Raw genomic sequence first — 19,682 nt, 5'->3', positions numbered from 1 at the left:
TCAGCTTTGTACAGGCATACTAATGTCAAGGATTCTCCTGAGAAATGAGGACTAGAAGTAAAGAGGATCATTAAATTCTGACCCAGCTGTGTTTCTTTGAGGAAAAAATGAGAAAATAATGGATTTTTGTGTTGGATTTCGAAACACCTTGTAATTTGAGACAGATAGAATAGCTCTTTTGCTCTGTGCTTGCAGTCTCTTCTGGCACACCAGAATTCCCACTTCTTTCTCTCCTTTCTCCCACCTGATTGAGTGACCTTCACAGCAGAGTTTGTCAGTTGTGGCAAACTTGGCATCTCTTCAAAATGTTAATGTAGCTATCTGAAAGGATCTGGCCATGATGCAGCAGCTCTGAGCTCTACTCAGAGGGAGCACAGGTATTGTGTCCTTCAAACTGAAAAGTGTGGCCTTGGAATTAAAGGATCCAATACTGGTTTCAGACCTGAATCCCTTCTTGGTGTAGAATATCACTTCAGATATTGAAGTGCAGATACCACCTCAGCTGAGCAATGGTATCAAGAGACTTGAGTTGCACTTGAAACGTCTGGGTTCTGAGCCCCATTGGGCTCAGCTTGAAAGGAAAATAAAAGTAGGCAGCTCAAATTGACCATGCTTCTTGTATGGGAGGCCTGGGAGCCACAACCTCTTTGTATCCTCAAAGGATTTCTCCTTCATAAAGGTTTCTCACTTCTTTGTTATAAGCATGGCAATTTACTTTGTTGAGATGGTTTTGTTTAGATGTGTTTTTTTTTTTTTTTTTTTTTTTTTTACTGGTAGTTTCTAATTAAGGTACTTTGGGCTCACCAAAAAATGCACTCACCATCATTAGTGGTTGCTTCTTACACTATTTGTTTCATGTTCGGGGGTAGCAACCAGATTGTGAAATAATGATCTACCTCATGTATTTCAGAAACATACCCCTCGCAATATGCATTTCAATGATTATCGTCACAGTTGGCTATGTGTTAACAAACGTGGCTTATTTCACTACAATCAGTGCTGGGGAATTGCTGCTTTCAAAAGCTGTTGCAGTGGTAAGTTACAAAAGAGAAATTCAAAGCTTTATATCCCTGCTGTATCCCAATTATGTTTGTTGATATATTTTTATTTCCAAGGGAAGGAAGGAAGAAAAAAGAAACTGGGAGGGAGGGTGGGGACAATGAGGGACATTTCCAGTCATGTTTGGCTCCTCTTTTACCCAGCAAATTAGCGACCAGGTAAACTTTGTCTGATTTTTGATCCCATTGATTTGATGAATGGGATTGTATTTAAGGCCATAGCATTTGTAATAAAATTTTAGACCATATTTGTTTAATTGATATAACAAAGTCCATAGGACTTAAATTTTATAGCTAAGTACATACTTGAAAAATTATTTTCTAAATCAGGGACTGTGCTCCTGGGAAACAGAAAATACAGATACTTGTGAAAGTCTAAGCTACTTTTTGTAGCAGGAAGCAGTAATGCTGTCTCTGTACAATGTGTGTCCCAGGTGCTTAGAAAGGGAAGTGCTGTCAATACTGGAGTTCATTTGGGAAGGAGTTACAAGGCCACCTGGATTGCAAATGCTGTTGTGATTGGTCTTGCTGAATTGCTGTAATGACAGATTTTTATACATACAATATCTGATTTGCAGCAAGGAATTAAAATTTTCTATTTACCTTTCCAGTAGTGACACTGCCTGTGACTTTTTCAATTGGCATGCCATTTAAAAATGACCAATTCTGTAGCTCTCGGGAGTTTCAGGAGCAAAACACTTTGCAAATCTTCAGAAAATTATGCATATCTCTCGTGGTGCCCTCAAACAATGAAGCGTGACTGGATGGAATATAGTCTTGGGTGGCATCAGCTAAGTAAAATGAAGGCTACAGAAGAAAATATAAGGTATGCAGATCAGATTTTGGTCTGTTCAGACTGGGTCTTCCTTTTGGAGGCATAATTACCTGAAATGACATTAATAAAAGACTGGTTCCACCTCAGTAGTTTTGCCTCAACTGGAGGCCTACCAGATACAGCCAGAAGTAAGAGTGAGAGACCTTACGGCACTAGTCCTGATGCCAAAAAAGGAAAGGTAACAAATGCACAACACAAGTTTCAGTGAAGGATGCAGAAAAGGATATAAATAAAAATTATAGTACTTATTAAAAAATTTGTTAATGAAGTAAAATTGCTCTCATGTTTTATGACGGAAAATTCACTGTATGTTTCTCTCTCCTCTAACAGACCTTTGCTGAACGATTAATGGGAAATTTTTCTTTAGCTGTACCAGTATTTGTTGCTCTCTCCTGCTTTGGATCTATGAATGGTGGCATTTTTGCGGTCTCCAGGTGGGCATATGTTGGTATTACTGGGGGTGAAAGGCATGGGATATACATTGAAAGTAAGGAAGCAAGGGAAAGGGAAAAAAGGACTCATTCCTTTAGCAGGAAATCAAAAAATGACTGTGATATTTATCAGGTATGGTTTTGTTTGTTTGTTTGTTTTTTGTTTTTGTTTTTTTTTCTTCTCACTTTGTTCCTATTGAGTTTAGTATCTTTGTTAAAAACACTTTGAATGGTTTGGCAATGGATCTCTCTGAGTGCAGCACTTAATTAATGGCTGCTTTGTTTCATGTGAAGGAGGTAAATTGGAGGGAAAATATTAACTACTTCTAAAGACTGATCATAGTGTATGGTAAGAGGGGGGACACATCCAGAGATGACTTTGATTTCCGCATATGGGCTTCTCCTGCTACTCTTTGCATTCAGAATACCTCAAACAAGCCTAAGAAGTGCTGCTGTGTTGTGTGACTTTCATGAGCCGCTTTGCCTAGTCACAGTAATGAGCACATTTAAAGTCTGTCCACATTTATTTCCCACCAGGATGTTCTTCGTTGCATCCCGCGAGGGTCACCTTCCGGAAATTCTCTCCATGATTCATGTCCGCAAGCACACTCCTCTGCCAGCTGTCATTGTTTTGGTAAATCATACAAACAAATGTTCCTGCACAAGAATTCATATTACAGGCTCGCTCTGGAGGATTTGAACAGAATTTGGGCACTGCTTGAGTCTCATTTATTAATGTATATGCAGGCTTTGGGCAGGGCAGAGGACAGTAAAGAGAGGAAAGAGATTTGGGAGTTGTTCTTATTCTATCATCTCCTCCTCACTATCTTGTCGGTAGCACTTCACTGCCTATCATTGCAACCTAATTCATGTCTTATTGCCCTTTATTTCTAAGAACCTGCTAGTGATGAGCTAGTTTGCCTTTCAGAGAAACAAATTCCACTTATACAAACAAACAAACAAAAAAGGGCTTCATTTAACTGGAAGTGCAGCTAAACACTGGCATCTGGGAGCACCCTAAAGGCTCATTATACTACCTTACAGTGAAAAATGCAAACAATTATGCACTAGGATAATGGGAGGGGAACCCTCAGCAGTGCAGTGTAATGGTGATTAAAAAATGAGAGAGCATGTGCCTGGGCAACAGTCTGTGAATCGTCTGAGGAAAAGCACCAGCATTATAGTTGAAATCCTATTACTGACTTCTAACATAGAGGCAGAGCTAAATGTTGGCCATGTCTTTGCATTGCAGGCTAATTTGTATAGTAAAATGTTAGGACAAAATGTCAAAATACAGACCTCACACCAATTTGCATAGTGCCAAGTAGATTTCCACTTAACTCACAGACTTCTTCTTAACTGTGGGTTGGGTGTTCAGCCCCTCTTTTGGGACCGATGACTGTAATGTATCTGGACAGACCTCTGCCAGACATCGGGGAGGCTTCTAACCACAGTAGAAGATGTGTGTGCATATAAGAGTGTACACTAATAAGATCAGTTGCTTGTACTGGAATTTAAATAATCTTTTCCTTTTGCTAGAGATGTCTGTGAGCTCACTTGTGAAGTGCCAGCTGAAGTGTTGAATTTTATATGTGCTCATACAACTGTAGCATCCAAGTTTTGAAAATTAGACAACGTATTTATTGTGAAAAGTTTTAATGAAATTCACTTTACTTAAACGTTTACTTTGCATTTTATTCCTTTGGACTGAAGTATTCCTAAGTTTTGGGTAAATTGCACTGACTTTTCTGTGAAATGAAATGTACTAAATATATATAATATATATATTTTTTTTCTAAAAAATGTCTTCTGCTCTTGTACCTGGTCACCGGTGCATTGATTTCCTTTTTAAAAAAAGTCATATTCTCATATGAAGATGGATTTCACTCAGAGATTTTTATTTTTTTATTTCCTCAGTGCAAGTAGGGTAGTAGTGGGATACATTCTGCATCATGACTGATGTGGGTATAACAACTCCAAGAAATGATACAGTCTTGTTGTAACTCTATTTTGTTTCTTTTATCCTTTTGGCCTTCACTGGCCATGACTCTTTGTTGCATTTTCTTATAACTGAGATTTAAAACCTGTGGGTGCTGAGTCTATATAGAAGAATTCTTGCCCAATGTAATTCAGTGGTAAAATTTCCTTTGACCTTTACAGAGAAGGAGCTTGCTTAATATCTGTGTGTAAAGAACCAAGCTCTTTCTAAGTCATTAGAGGTTGGAAGCCAGAGACCCATATTTGAAGTATTGATCCTTCTGGTTCAAATCCATACAGCCTTCATTCCTTAAAAAAATAAATAAAATTAAAAAAAAAAAAAAAAGAAAAAAGGAAAGAAAAAGAGCCTGTGACTCCAGATAACTCATACAACTTAGTTTTCTTTATGTAAGGATTTAGCCCATCATAATAGTGCAGCTGCGGGTGATTTCACCTGTTGCCTCATTGTAAACCTGGAGAGGCTGGCACTATTAGGACCTCCTTTTTTTTTTCTGAACAATAGCACTATAGGGAAATTGATGGGTGCCTTCATCCCCAAATATAAGGCTGTGTCATTGCAAGCATAGGGTGTCTCATACGGACACCTGCATAGTCATCCCAAGCTACAGATATTCTGTTTTTGTCCAGAGATAACACTGAAGCAGGTTCATGTAGCCCATACTAATCATCTAAGCCACCCTCTATGCGTAAATTTTGAGTTCCTTACAGAGACCTTGTATCTCAGGACACCTGTTTAATGAGGAAATGCTTTCCTTCTACTGTTGTTTTTCCTTCTTGCTGTTCAGTAGGCTCTTGAGTGACAGCTAAACGCTTCTCTGCTTTGAAATTTTTGCATTTCTGATGTGCAGTAAGTCTGCACCCTGCGAGCCTAACAGGCATGCTGCAGATATGAGCTGGTGTCAGTGCAGTGTGCCCAGCTGGCACACAGTGTGTAGCTAACCTCTACCACCTCCTCTTTGCTGAGTTCCCCCATTGCAGACTGTGGGAATATAAGATTTTTTCCTCTTCCACAACACACCTTGAATCCTGGTCATACGAAACTGCCTTTGTATGACCAGATGCAACCAAAATTTAGCTGCTTTTGTCATTTGCATTAGTGATGAGAGAATGTGCTGGGCACACAGTGTGAGTGGCAGTGTGCTGGGCAGTTCCCATGAGAACGAGGCACAGGGTACACAAGTGTTGTGGTGACGCAGTGGGCTCTGTGCCTGTGTATTTGCCTGGGTAATGGGGGACAGATATGTACTGATCACATGTGCTCAGCCAAGATAGACACACATTGATCAAATGTGGTCTTAGGAGACAGTTAAGTATTGATTACACATATGATTGCATGAGAATGGGAGGCTCAAAGTCTGTGGCCCTCACACGTTGAGCTAAGGCTGTGTTGCTTGTCCCCATGGAAAGATTTGGCATCACTGCTGTAAAATAATCTAGATCAATCCATTAAAAGCCTCTTACGCTCTGAATTTCTTTTGCAGCACCCTCTCACAATGATAATGTTATTCAACGGGGATCTCTACAGCCTCCTGAATTTCCTCAGTTTTGCCAGGTGGCTTTTTATTGGACTGGTAGTTGCTGGGTTGATTTATCTCAGATATAAACGTCCTGATATGCCTCGTCCTTTCAAGGTAACCTCCGCTCTCTACTGTTTTACATGAATCCTTTTCTCTTGTATGTCACGTAGAGTCAGACAGCAAAGGAGCATTTTCTGATATAAAAAGCTAACCCCTTTTAAGAAAAACAATAATTAATAGAAAATAGTTTATTATATTGAAGAGTCCCCTTGCGTTTTCCTGTAAGTTCTCCAGTGCTACCCTGGCTGAGTTCTCTTTGGGAAGACGATTCTTGAGAATTCCCTGGTGGCTGTGGGGAAGCAACTGAGGTTGCTGTGCAGAAAGGAAGGTGTTTGCTCAGTTTTACCTGTCTGTCATGTTGAGGCAGTGTGATGCAGGATAAGGTCTTTATATGCTGCCAAGCTGTGTGAAAATACATCTAGTCCTGTGTAGTCACACAAGCCTCAAACCCCAAATATTGGGTACATGTACCAACCTGACTTTCAGCTGGTCCTCAATTTAATCTTTATTTTGATAAAGGCTTGAATAATTTTGCCGACAGAATTCAAGACAGGGATAAACATATAATATAAACATTTATTTCACTGTCTATCCAATATAGAATATTCCAGTGTGATGTACAAATAAATTGGTAGTGGATCTATTGTGATATATGGGACCCATGGCTGAGTTGCAGACACAGTTTCTGTGAAACCAGAAAGAAAACTGTAACAGTCTGGCGTGTTGAACAAAGCCACTTTGGCCTTGGTTCTGCCAATGGTCTTGTTTCTGTAGCATCTTACAAAGTTGTCCCATTGTGTGTATGAAAGGTAATGTCTATTGTGAAAAGAAATTGGAGGATTCTAGCCCTATTTATGTATTTCCAAGAAGCTTATTTTATAAAGAACTAAGACAGTGTGCTGTTGCATTCTTGTAGGCATATCAGCAAATAAGGTCAACAGCACAACCCGTTTTGCTTTGATTAAAAAAAAATGCTTTGACAGTGCACAAGAGGAACAGTAGTGTTTCAAGGCATGAAAAGAAGAGAATAATCTCCAGGGAATTCTCCAGTTCTCCATTACACCATACATCTCACAAGCTACATGTACAGGCATTTCCCTCAGAGAGGTGCTAACATAGTGATTGCAGTGGCATTCTTGAAAATTGAGAGAATTAATTTGATATTGTTATTTTTTTGGTACTTTCAACAGTGACACTGATAATGCTATCAGTCATACTGTCAGAAAGTGCTTTTTCAGTAGCTATCAGTTGCATAATGCTATCAAATATCTTTATCACCAGTCAAATGGGTGTTTAATTTGCTCTCTTCCTGCCAGATTTTGATTTTTACCTTAGGAAGAAAATCAATATGTTCTTAATAGTTTTAAAAGGGGACTTGAGCTCCTTGTTGTGTTTCAAAATGTTTTCTAATAGGTAATTATCAAAGAGGAAATCTTTACTGCAGTTAGTGCTGCTTACTTATCTACTGAAGGATTAGAGAAAGGACTTTTGTAATGTAACATATTTACAGCCCTTAAATTTTAAACGATGTAAAACACTGTAGTGTTTTAGTGTGTAATTAAAAGACTTCTGTGGTGCTTACTGCATAGTACTCAGCTTAGTTTGGTTCCTGCAGTCACTGGTATTTTGTGTGCCTGTTCTGGATACCTGTATTTCTCCAGGGCTACCCTGTACTGCTGGGTTGTATCCAGTTTGCATTTCATGGAACACTGAATGCTATTGTCATTCAGCAGCAAGGTCAACGCAAAGTAATGGTTCTTTGTGTGGTTGTATTTCAGGTGCCTCTATTTATTCCAGCATTGTTTTCCTTCACCTGCCTCTTCATGGTTGCACTGTCACTTTACTCTGACCCAGTCAATACAGGGATTGGATTTGCAATAACCCTGACTGGAGTTCCTGCCTACTACCTCTTTATCGTATGGGACAAGAAGCCAAAGTGGTTCAGAAAGCTCCTAGGTAAGTCACTGTGGGGCTCCCCTCCTCCATCCTGACTCCATGAATTTCTCAGGGCTCCGGGTGTTGTGAAATCCTTTTCATCGATCCTCTCGGCTGCTCTGCTCGGGGCATGACAACACAAGTTTCTTTTTGGTGCATGCTATAGCACTGGTCTGCCAGTTACAATCAATGTCAGCTAACTAAACAGAGATGTTTACAGCAAGCCTATTCTTCAGCTAAAGAGATTCGACTTCAAATACCTGGATTCCTCTCGCCTCGATCCCTTCTTCCCTCCCACCCCGTCTGATTCCCTTTAAATCACTGGTCTACCTCCCCTCTGTAACACTTGAGAAAGTGTTTCACTCCTAAGAGTGAAATTGGTTTGGAAATTTAAACGTCACAATTGTGATGAGAAAATAGGATGGACAGAATGGGCCCTGGTGGCACCATGTGTGTAGACCACTGAGGAATATGTAGAATGGGACAGGCTTGGTCACATTTGATGGAGATGTTCTGTTCTTAGAGATGACTTCCAACAAAATGACAACAAAATATATCATACCTGATGCACCTCTGTGGAAATCATTTCAGTGCTTTGTGAAAAACAACTTCCAAGTGATTTGGCTGTGGTATTTCATACCTGGAATACACTGAGAATCATTTTTATGCTATTTCTCAAAGTTTATAGAAGCATTTGTGAAAGTTCTGATGTGTTGGAGGAAGGTTATTTGGAGCTTTTCAATTCAAAAGAAAGCATTGTAATTTATCGTAGCACCCCCATTCTTTTTTTCTTTTTTTTTTTTTTGTTAGTCAACATGTTAAGAGGTTACCAAAATGCACGTAATTTTTAAAGAATGTATTAACAGAGGCAAAATATTTGAGGAGTAGCAAATAGTCTGTTAAACAAAACCAAAATAAAATCTCTGCTGCAAAACAAAAACTCAACCCCTGAAAATTTTCAACTAAAAATAGCTTACGTATATATACTAAGTGTATATGCTGTTATATAGTATAGGTTCTGAATTGAAAACGTGTATTGTCTTTTGTGCTGCAGTATTAGGGGATGATTTAAAATGAGATGCTCACAGTAAAAGAATATCTGAGGATTTATGAATATATTATATGCTAACCTATTATGTGTGTGTGTTTTTTTTGTTTGTTTTTTGTTTTTTAAATATATATATATATATAAATATAGGGTATATGTATTTATATCCTGCTTGTTGTGAGATCTGTGAATTTCTCTGTCAATTCTTGCTGGGAAGTCCACAGACAGTAGGGCAGAAAATTTTTACAGGAAAAGATGTTAGTTTAAGGCTAGGAAATTCTAGTCTATTTATTTTTATATCCATAAAGTTGTAAATTGCATGAAATGTCCTGGGAATGGGTAGAAATTTCCAGTGCAAATGAAAAGAGACATGTCAAAAACACATTCTATTAAATTGTTGTTATTTATCTGTTTGTAATTTCTCAGACAAATTGACATCTAGGGTCTAGGAGATTCTCCTTATCAAACCCAGGAGATTTTTAGCATTTTCTGTGGAGTCTCAGAGGTTTTGGAATGCAGTTACTTGAGTCTGTGGCCACAGGATGCCAGTGTTGAACCACATTACTTAGGTGAGAGGAAAAATGTTCTCTTTAAGGTAGACTGGGTATATGTGAAGCTCATTCTGCCAGCTGTGACAACGAAGGTAAATCTAGCTTTTCAGATAGCACAAAATTCTCCTCCTGGAAAGAAGGCCTGGTGCCTGTGTAATGTGCATGGACACAGTGTGCTGGCTCAAGGGGAAGGCAGTGAATGCCTGACAGTGGGTGAAACAGCTTGTTCTTGTGATTATTATTCCCAGAATAACGACAGTAATGGCAGAAAAGCGATGTTGACAGTTTTGGGGTGGAGTGGAGATTTACTTGGTAAATAGATATATATATTTTTTCCCACCCAGAGTAAGCGATAAACATTTTGCATGGGTTATTACTAAACTGACATTATTTCTGGAGAGTTAAGGGTGCTCCGCTGTATAGTCTGAGAGCATTTTTCAAAGGCGTTGAATGAGGCTGAATTCACTTAAGGTACCTCTGTGAAATACGGGAAGGAAAAGTCATGGGGCAGCTGCAAGCTTGTTATTCTAGCCTTGAAACAATACTCATTAGATGAGTTTAGGCATGAAAGAGTAATTCCAGACGTGGGGTGAACAGACAACATGAAAAAATGGGATTGTAATTTACCAAAGGCAGATTTTTTTTCCAGACTGACTGGGTAACTTTCTTTATGAAGATAACATATTTTTCTAGACAGAACCAAAATGTGATAGATCCAAAGTACTTAGACTTCAGCAGAGCATTTTTTGTAGTACTGCGGGGGAGGTCAGAGCAGGTTAGTCTGAAGGCAGCATCCTGCCAGGTAGGCTATGTCCAGCCTGCCCGTGGCATGGTTCCCTCTCTGCCCATTTGCAGAGTCACCTTGTCAGGGTGCACCTGACTTGTTCAGCTACCCCAACATGATTTGGAGCACGGTTCAAAACCACATGGGTACAGACCAGCCCTGTTAAGACTTGTCTGGATATGAAGGATAGGGTTTGTAAGGACCAGAGGAGAGGGGTGTTGAGCAGCTGGAAGGAGCAGTGGACTCAAAGACCCAACCTGAAGATGAGTACACTCATGAATGGAATTTCAGGCTGGTTGCAGTATCAGAGCTCCCCAGGAAATCCTCTCCAAGGCTGAACATCTTTGTTCTTTGGATAAGCACATTTTGAGTGTCCTTAATGGTATTTACATTGCCCATTCTCCTTACCAAATTACTATATTGAACAAAAGATTACTTCACAGTTTGTGAGGTTAATAGGGTCTGGGTGGTGTTTTGCAGTGAGAATAACATTTTGTTCTTTTCCAAAGGAATTTTGCTGTAGTGCCAAATGTGCTGGGACAAATAATTTTCAGCTAGTACAGGCTTCATTTGACCTCTGCTTGCCTGCTTTTTGTAGAACTAATGTGAAAATGAAAAAAGTCAAGTCTAGCAAATCCTGCGAGGCAGATGAGTGTGTAAAAGAGTGGGGCACCAACACCAGGATTCTTCCATTTGGACTTCTCAGTTGAAAACCTAACCTCAGATTCATGGTTTAAAAATCTTTATTTCTTTACAATGGATTGAATTTGGGAGAATTTGGAATTGAATTTTGTTCTTTTTATTGAGCTTGCGATATTGTGATCCACAGGAAGTTTTCCCAGCATTATGCTGCCACAGATTTTATGTGCAGTCTGATGTGTGTGCGGTAAATTACTTCTTTCTTTCCCAAGCTTTATGTGGTGCTTATAGAGCTATCGGATCAGGTTTTTTCTGTTGTAAAGGTTGTCCCCTGGGCCTTATTTACAGTGAATTCTACTCTTGAAAGGGAAAATTAGGGTTGAAAGTAGAAACAAATGGTGTCTTTACTCTCATGATATGTTGACTCATTACAAACAGGAAGGTGCTCCTCAAAGCACACAATATAGAGATACTGACTGACAACAGATAGAAATGTTTTTTTTTGGGGGGGAAAAAGTACTCCTTACTCTGTCTTATCCTGTGTATACCGCAACCAAAGAAAGAGCCAATCAAGCAAGCTAGCCCCCCAAACATGTCTGATTGCTGTTCTGTTTGCTTTGCTCGTGTTTCATCACAGTGCAGAGCAGAACTACTGCGTGGAGATGGGAGAGTGGCAGCTGCCTCCTGCCGCGGCGAGGGCAAGGTCTTGCTGCAGGGGGCTCAGCCCTGTTAGTTGGACAGGATATTAAAATCACAGCCGGCTCTTGAGATGCCCAGGCTCTCCCTCTGCTGCCGTGCCCTTTTTCCAAGAACTGTTACACCATAGCTCAGCTTGACAGAAAATCTCTTTTTCTTCTTATTCCTTTGCTCATCTTCAAACCTGGGAGGGGTGGGACAGCCGGGCAAGCCCCTGCTGGCTTTCTGCTGCTGACTTTCCTCCTGCCCTTCACCCCAGCTCTGCTCAGCCCAGATCTGAAGTCCCCGCTGCGGGCAGGGGAGGGAGATGGGAGGAAAATGCAGTCCCTGTTGACTCTCAGCCTCTCTGACCCCATCAGTTTGTAGTCTAAGGGCAGCCTGGCTTTGCACTGAACTGGTGACCTCCAGAGAGACGAGCAGAAGATGGTAGAGGCTGTTAGACAGGAGAGTAGGGAAGTAGTTCGTGTTCATGTCTTCTGAGAGTTGCACTGTTTTACCTTCCTCACTCTGCACTAGTGTAGATGCTGACATGTAGTGCTAGACAAGGAAAACCATAACTTTCTCTTGCAATAATTCCTGCTATGAAGAAAGGCTGAGAGAGATGGGGATGTTCAGCCTGAGGAAGAGAAGGCTCTGGGGTGACCTTATGGCAGCTTTTCAATACTTAAAGGGGGTTTATAAAATAGATGGAGAGCAACTTTTTGCTTGGGCAGATAATGATAGGAAAAGGGGGAATGGTTTTATAATAAAAGAGGGGATATTTAGATTAGATATTAGGAGGAAATTCTTCACTCAGAGGGTGGTGAGGTGCTGGAACAGGTTGCTCAGAGAGGCTGTGGATGCCCCATCCCTGGAGGTGTTCAAGGTAAGGCTGGATGAGGCCCTGAGCAACCTGGTCCAGTGATTGGCATCCCTGCCAAGGCAGGGGGTGGGCTTTAAGGTCCCTTCCACCCAAACCGTTCTGTGATTCTGTGAAAATAGGTTACTTAGAAGAAAAAAAAGTGACAAGCAAAAGGAGAAGTAAAAGAATGCTCTTTTACTATTCAATATGTAAATTAACTATGCCATTTATGAATTGGTTCTCTAAAAAGAAAACCATCAGAAACACAAGGTGGAAATACATGTCCAAAGTGACAAAGAGCATAAAGTTGCTTCCTATGTGTGACAGTCTTAGACCTGTGAAGCATTGTAATCATTTTCTCCTTTTTTATTTTTCTTTTTTTTTTTTTTTTTTTTTCTTGGTTAGGCAGATCTTGGCACGGCAGAATTAACTTGTTCAAAGCCTGTCAGAATTGTATTTCAATATTATGACTTTGCTATAACTAAGCAGTCGTACAGTCGTAGAGAGTAGTCGTGCTTTAAGATGTTTTAAAAATACATGCATACATTTATTGAACAAGTTTATACTTTTATACCCTTCCACTATTATTGTATATACATATCCTTGGATCAGAGGCAAAGAAAACATAGTTAAAAAGATAAAAAATTAAGTCAGAAATTTAAATGATACATGCACCAGATATATATAACTTGTGAACAGTATGTGGAAGCAGGTTGTATATCAGCTAAGATAATTTTCATGGCTGCTTCTCCCCTTCTCCTGCCACCCCAAAATCTCCCATGTGTATGTTTTTATCTTTGCAGATAATGTAACTGAAACATTGCAAATCCTCTTGGAAGTCGTCCCGTCAGAGGAGGACCAGAAATCATGAACTTAATCTACCTGAAAATGCAGCTTTTGGCTTGGTGTTTCATTTCAACTTGAGGAAGAGGGCAGGGGGTTTTCTTCCTCTTCCTAATGTTCTGCAGACTGGAGGAACAGGTCACAGCTGAGATGGATACTGAGCGAGTCAGTTACCAGCACTGTATTTTATGATGTTGCAATTTTTTTTTACATGGTCAGTTTGTATGTAGAGAGCAAGAACTTATGCTATGAGGGGACCCATCTTTTTCCTATTTCTTTTGTTAGTGTCATATTTTAAGAAAACATAGGTTCTTCAAACTAAGATTTTTGTTGCATTGCCACTGAAAACATGTTTAAGCATTGTTTAAGTAACGGTCAGGTGTACTGTGAAGAATGTATCCTACTTGCTGTCCCAAGGAACCTACCTCTCACCCGGAAAGGTTGAGATAAAGCTGCTGAGTATCACTTAACAGTGTTCTTCCAGTCACTCTGTCTGACCCTATTTTACTTTCGTCTTGCTGGGAGCACCAGCACATTGAGGCAGAAATACAGTGGTTTCTACTGCCTTTGTGGTAGCAAGTTCAAGGTTACTTCATTCCAGAGTAGTTATAACATAGCATAAAAGAGTATCTTCTGAGGATTAGTATTTCTACCAGTGAGACTGACAGATTTTAGCCTGGAGGCAGTAATTTCATATGTGTTAAATTTTCTACCAGTCTATGACTATTTTTAGCAATGTTTCTTTGTGTACATATGTATAGGAAATATAGCAACTGAGTAATCGCCTTCAAATCAGTCAGGTATTTGAATGCGACCTCCATTGCTGTATGAATATTTTCTATCTGGAAATATATGGACCCGCAGTTATCAGTCAGGCATACACAATTTTACAGTTTTATATGATTGTTTGTGGGCAGCAGATGAGTAATGGTCACTGGTTGTGTAATCAGTGAGAATTTTGTATAGACACAGCAACAAATGCAATTCTCTTTTACAAATAAGATATAAGGCAAGCTACAACAGATTTGTTGATTTGAGTAGGGTATACACCTAATCTGTGGGGTTTTTATTCAAGCACACTCCAATTAACCAGGCTTTGAAGCACCAAGGAACAGGTGCTCTGACATCTTTCTGGTTTTATCTCAGCTGAAACAGAGAAAAGCTATCAAAACTGATAAAATCAAACTAATTTGAAATTTCACCTGCAGAATGATGTTTGAGCTGAGAGTTGGCTCAAATATGAGCTGAAGTTTTACCCTTTTTTAAAAGTAGTTTTAGATAAGGGATTTTTGTAATGCTTAGAAATTCAGTTTTATGTTAATCAAGGACTACTCAACCTTAAGACTAAGGTTTGTTATCACTATGTTAAGAATATAATGCTTAAATATTGAATGCACTACTTTTTGAGCTGTTTGCTATTAGCAAGTCATATGTTTCATGAAAACTTTTATGAAACTAAGCAGCATTAGACTTCCTAAACTGGGAGGAAAGCACAACTAATAGCCAGACCACTACAGTAAAGGGAGACTGTGTGTTGTATATATGTTGTATATTTACAGAACATTTACCATTTTAAGGGTGTACAGTAAAATATCTTAAAATTCTTAAATGGTTTTCTTTCTTGTATTCCTATGGTGGAATTTCCTAGAAGCAGGGAAATGGGAATAACTGATTATTTGGAAGAGTGGTAATTTAAGACAGAGAACACTTTGTAAACTATTTTTACTTTAAATGTTTTCTGTTTACAGTAACTTAAAGTGTTATTTGAAACTTCTCTTAGGCCAATATTTTGAGCTAGATTTTTATGTTGACAGTGCATGTATTTAATTAGTATTTACTTGTGGGTCAGAAGTGTGCTTCTGAGGCCATCTCCTGCCAATCCAAGTTCCCCATGTTTTGGCCTGTGTCATTGTGGAGCATCTCCTGCACACAAACTGCATTTCTCTGTGATGAAAAAAATGGCGTGACGCCCTGCAGGACCAAGCCTAATGTGCTCCTCAATACCCAATGTGGAGCGCGTGGGATCTCACCAGAGTGAAACCTCCTCAACACTGATGCTCTGAACAGCAGGTCTTCAGCACCACCTGGTCGATTCCACCAATTCACTCCTATTGTGCCATATTACTTGAAAATTTAGACATAGCCAGTGTTAACATGCAGAAATAAATGGGCTTTGTAAGTATAACTGAATGTTACTTTTTTTTTTTTTTTCTTCCAAACTTGGGCTTTAAAGTTTAGAAATGTTTTTGAAGTCTGACCGTATTTTATTAAGTCTGTGTTCATGGAAGGGGTTAATTTGTCCCAAGGGAGATCCTATGACTCATTGATTGTGAAGTTGTATATTTTATGAAAAACAAAACAAAACTGCAAAATAAAAAAATAATTTTTGAAAACACACATGGATTCTAATTTCTGTTTCATTTTTTTTTAGCACATACGATCACAATATACAATATTCTAATCAGGTTGCCATTGTGTTATAAAAGTCAGTATTAACGGCTTTTATTACACCTGGAAGCGGTGCATATCATCATAAAAGGAGTGAAAATAGGTAACAAATGATTTTTTAAAAACATTGAGTTATTTTTTAAGGCTTTCCAAAGTATTGTCTTCACTGTCATAAAGGAAATTCATCTAGAATAATGGGTAATTTTTATATACTTTTTCTTATTAGGGCCTGAGGTGATGATACCAATGAGGCTGCTTCTGTGGAGAATTTTAACAATTCTTACAATTCTTTAACAATTCTGTATTTTTTGTTTGTTTACTTTTCTTGCACATCGCATATGTTTTAATCAACTGGACTCTGTCAATCCATTGATTTCCTTGTTTTTAGGTGGGTGCTGCTGTTTTTCTGTGGTCTTCTGGGGTAAAGGCAGAAATCTCACCAAAGGCAGCAGAAATTAACACTTTGACAGCAGCAAATGCCTATAAGGTTTAGTAATGCATCTCTGAGAGACACAGGGCAGCATATGAAGCCTCAGGAGATGGTGATCTACCTGTACACCCCCTGATCTGGACTGCTGGGTGGTCCAGACACGTGGCATGGCCATGTCAGAGGGACATGTTCTGACTTTTGAAGCCCTCTCCCAGCTCTGTGTGGGTACAGCGTGGCCCACCTTTCTTATGGTGCCATGTGCTTCACAGCCGCATTGGCCATCCCCTGCTGCCCAGGGGGCTGCCCTGGTTTCTGAGGGGCTATTGGATAGGGGCCTGATGCTCCCCTCTTCCTTCCAAGGCAACGCAATCTGAGTTGTGCATGAGATACTTCCAGAAGCACCTGCTAGAGTTTTATGCAGGCATTATGCCCTTTTGCATGGCTGTACTCTGACAATATTGCTACAAGACAGAAGAGCCTGGGGTCTGTGACATGACTGGTAGCTGCCAAGTCCTTCAGGGCCTGAGCACAGCACTAATAACTGGTACAGGGCTGGAAAGCAGCGTGACCCACCTGAACCCCACCAGGTGGTGGAGAGCACTGCATTCTTTAGCTACAATATAAGCTGCTAGGACAGTGTGAGGAGAACAGAAATGAGAAAATTTGCTGTTAACTGAGAAGACCAGGCAGTTTAAACACCGTGTGGGCTACGTCAGTCTTCCTAAAATTGCTTTCAGCATGGATTAATTTAGTCCCTTGCTGTTATTAATGGGCAGCGACTATAGATGTTGAAAACACTGTAATATGTACATATATACACACTTCTTGTGTGTATGTGAAAACATTCAATATTTAAAAAAAATAAAACCTCTTTTTATAAACTCAACAAACATCTAATACCTCTTAGGATTGTGTGTACACAACATATAGAGACATATATATGTCAATATACCTATATCTATAGATATATAGATATATGTCAATAACACATTCAAGTTACATTTTGATGAGAAAAGCTTTAAATACTTTTGGAAAGGTCATTAAAAATGAAGCAACTGTCATATGTCTTATGCCACATTTTTGATTTTTTTTTGGTGTGTTTTTTACTTTATACAGAAATTGTTGCTTATTTTTATTCTCATTTGTGTATATCAAAAGTTGACTTTTAATAATAATGCAGAGCAACAAAGACATTTAATCAGTTTTGACATAAATATGCATCTGATTGACATAATAAATGAAGGGCCAAGCTGGCTTAGGGAGAGACAAGCCTGAGAGAACTAAGCTGCCCCAGGACGCGATGCATCCCATGGTACGACAGGGCTTTTAGGTTAGTGAGATGAACTGATCTCTGGAGTTGTTTGTAGCATTATTTTTCTTAGAGAAGGAGATGGGATGGCTGGTTTAGGCATGCTTAACGTATCAAACAGATGAGCTGGAGTGAGATGAACCCAAAGTTACTGCAGCCAGCACAATACAATTATTAAAACATGTAACAAAATGAGTGATACTGAGGATTACAATTCCCCCTTAAGAATTACTTATTTTTTTCAATTCAAATTGCAATAGAAGTTTATTTTGATTAGAACACACTGCATTTTCCAGATTTTCTAATTTGAATTATAATCAAACTAAACAGCTTTTCCTGAAAAAGTTCATCTGTCTTTGACTACGTAGCTGGCTCAGATTTCAGTATTTCATAGAGATGTTTTTGGAAATAGCTCTAGTATTTCAAGAGATATAACTCCTTGGCTGAACATATATGCTTCTGCTTTTTGATTTCAGAGGAAAATCAGCCTTCATTTGAGAATATGTTTCAAACATTCCAAAGAAAAAGAATTTATCTTATCTACAGGATAAGATAGGATAGCTAATTATGTTAATGCAACAAGATGCAACAAGATAAAAAGGACTTTCAATGACATTTAGTAACTCCAGAAGTTTTGGTTCAAGCATCAGACATATTCCAGGATCCAGACAGATTTTGATCAATACAGGTCTTAGAAAAATGGGTGTTGATCTTTCTTCAGATGGAAGCAGATATTTCATTTTTTCCAAAATACATACCAAACACTGTGTTTAATGGCACAGAGCACAGCCAGCTCATATAGCAGAGCCTGCAGCAGAGCCTGCCATGCTGTAATCCTGTGCAAGAAGTGTGTTTCTACCTGGGAGGATGCAAATGACCAAGCTCAGCATTTTGAGCTCAGGAGGAAGCTGTTTGTTTTTATGCAAACCTCATCGCTGTAGCAAGGGCCACCAACCTAAGAGAATGCATCTGTGCCCATGTGTGGATCCTGTGTGAGGTTCTGTGGTCTGCCCCCAGCTTGGCCTTCCCCTGGCAGGATTGGTTCCCCAGGAAGGCTGATGCAGCCATGTAGAGGGGGCAGGGCTCACATATCCCCATGCCCACACAGGAGCTCTCATCTGCAGAACATGGTGGTTCTTGCCATTGCATTTTCTGTCCTCTGACACCCACAACTGTGTTATTTAGTTCCCTTGGTGGTAAGTCTGGAGTAATCCAGGAAGGTCTTCTTGCCTGAAATCCCTCCTGGTGACTTGCTGAGACTTGGCAAACTGATGTTGAACTTCCTGCTGGCGTTCAGAAGCCTATATTTTTTTTCCTTGCATGTTAGTCCACGTTTAATTTCATTTCTGCTATTGTCTTTTGCCAAGGAACTGCTGGGGAGCATGACTACAATTGACACACCAATTCAGCTTACATTTGCTTTCTTTTTTCTTTTCTATTCAAAGGAACTTTTGAAATATATTTTTGCTTGAAGTGCAAAGACCCAAATGGATAAAACACCTTTCTCAACAAAGGCTTGACTTTATCAAGACAGACTTTGGATTCTCTTTAAATTCCTTGTAACAGCAATGTCTACAATGCTATGATCTAAACCAAAGCTTTGATATTTTCCAAATAAAGCGTTGGTGATGATCCAACATGGTTATAAAAGAACAGTGACTAGGATGGGTTTTATACTTGCATAGCTCATTCTCTTTCCCACAATGTGAATTACAAAACGTTCCCACTGCTAAGCTTTTCTGCAGGCCTTTTTCTGCTCCCAGGAATTCACCCAGATCTCCCCTGAAAGGGAAACCCCATCCTCTCCTTTGGGGTGCACCTCATCACCTACTCACCATCGAGGGTGTTGCTTTGGAAGCTCACATGTGACCGCAGCTGCAGATGGATGCCTTGCTGAGCCCAGGTCCCACTCTGATAGAGGGATGCTGGATTCCTGAGCCTTAGGAAGTAACTCACTTTTGCAATCACCTGTTGTACTTGCAAAATTTTATAAAATTGGTACCTGGGGATTTTGATTTTTTTTCCCTGCCTATTTGTTATGAGAGGTTAAATTGTACAGACTAGTTTTCTAATTTTACCCCCTGCTATTGGCTCTGCCTCAAGAAAGCTATTTGATGCAGTTTTAGCTGCCAATATCTCTTCACCACTCAGTCATTACAGTGTAATTGGATCTAAAGTAGACATATAATTTGCTGCTAGCGATGCTGGCTTGTCTTAATTATGATATCCAGCTGATTTCTAATGATACTGATCAATGAA

At 39.5% G+C, this 19,682-nt stretch overlaps 1 protein-coding gene across 1 annotated transcript in view; it reads left to right on the top strand.

Moving 5' to 3' along the window:
- The window catches only part of SLC7A11 (solute carrier family 7 member 11), a 61,973-nt gene extending 46,340 nt beyond the window's left edge, over positions 1–15,633 (top strand). Inside the window, exons 7-12 of the mRNA XM_068680750.1 lie at positions 911–1,034; positions 2,224–2,327; positions 2,862–2,958; positions 5,804–5,953; positions 7,678–7,855; positions 13,197–15,633. Coding sequence (XP_068536851.1) covers positions 911–1,034; positions 2,224–2,327; positions 2,862–2,958; positions 5,804–5,953; positions 7,678–7,855; positions 13,197–13,264 — 721 coding nt within the window. The 3' untranslated portion in view covers positions 13,265–15,633. The remainder of the gene's footprint in view (positions 1–910; positions 1,035–2,223; positions 2,328–2,861; positions 2,959–5,803; positions 5,954–7,677; positions 7,856–13,196) is intronic.
- The last annotated feature ends 4,049 nt before the right edge of the window (positions 15,634–19,682 follow it).

The sequence above is a fragment of the Anas acuta genome, chromosome 4, assembly GCF_963932015.1.
Source record: "Anas acuta chromosome 4, bAnaAcu1.1, whole genome shotgun sequence".
Taxonomy (NCBI): Eukaryota; Metazoa; Chordata; class Aves; order Anseriformes; family Anatidae; genus Anas; species Anas acuta.
This window is presented reverse-complemented; position numbering and strand designations above follow the sequence as displayed.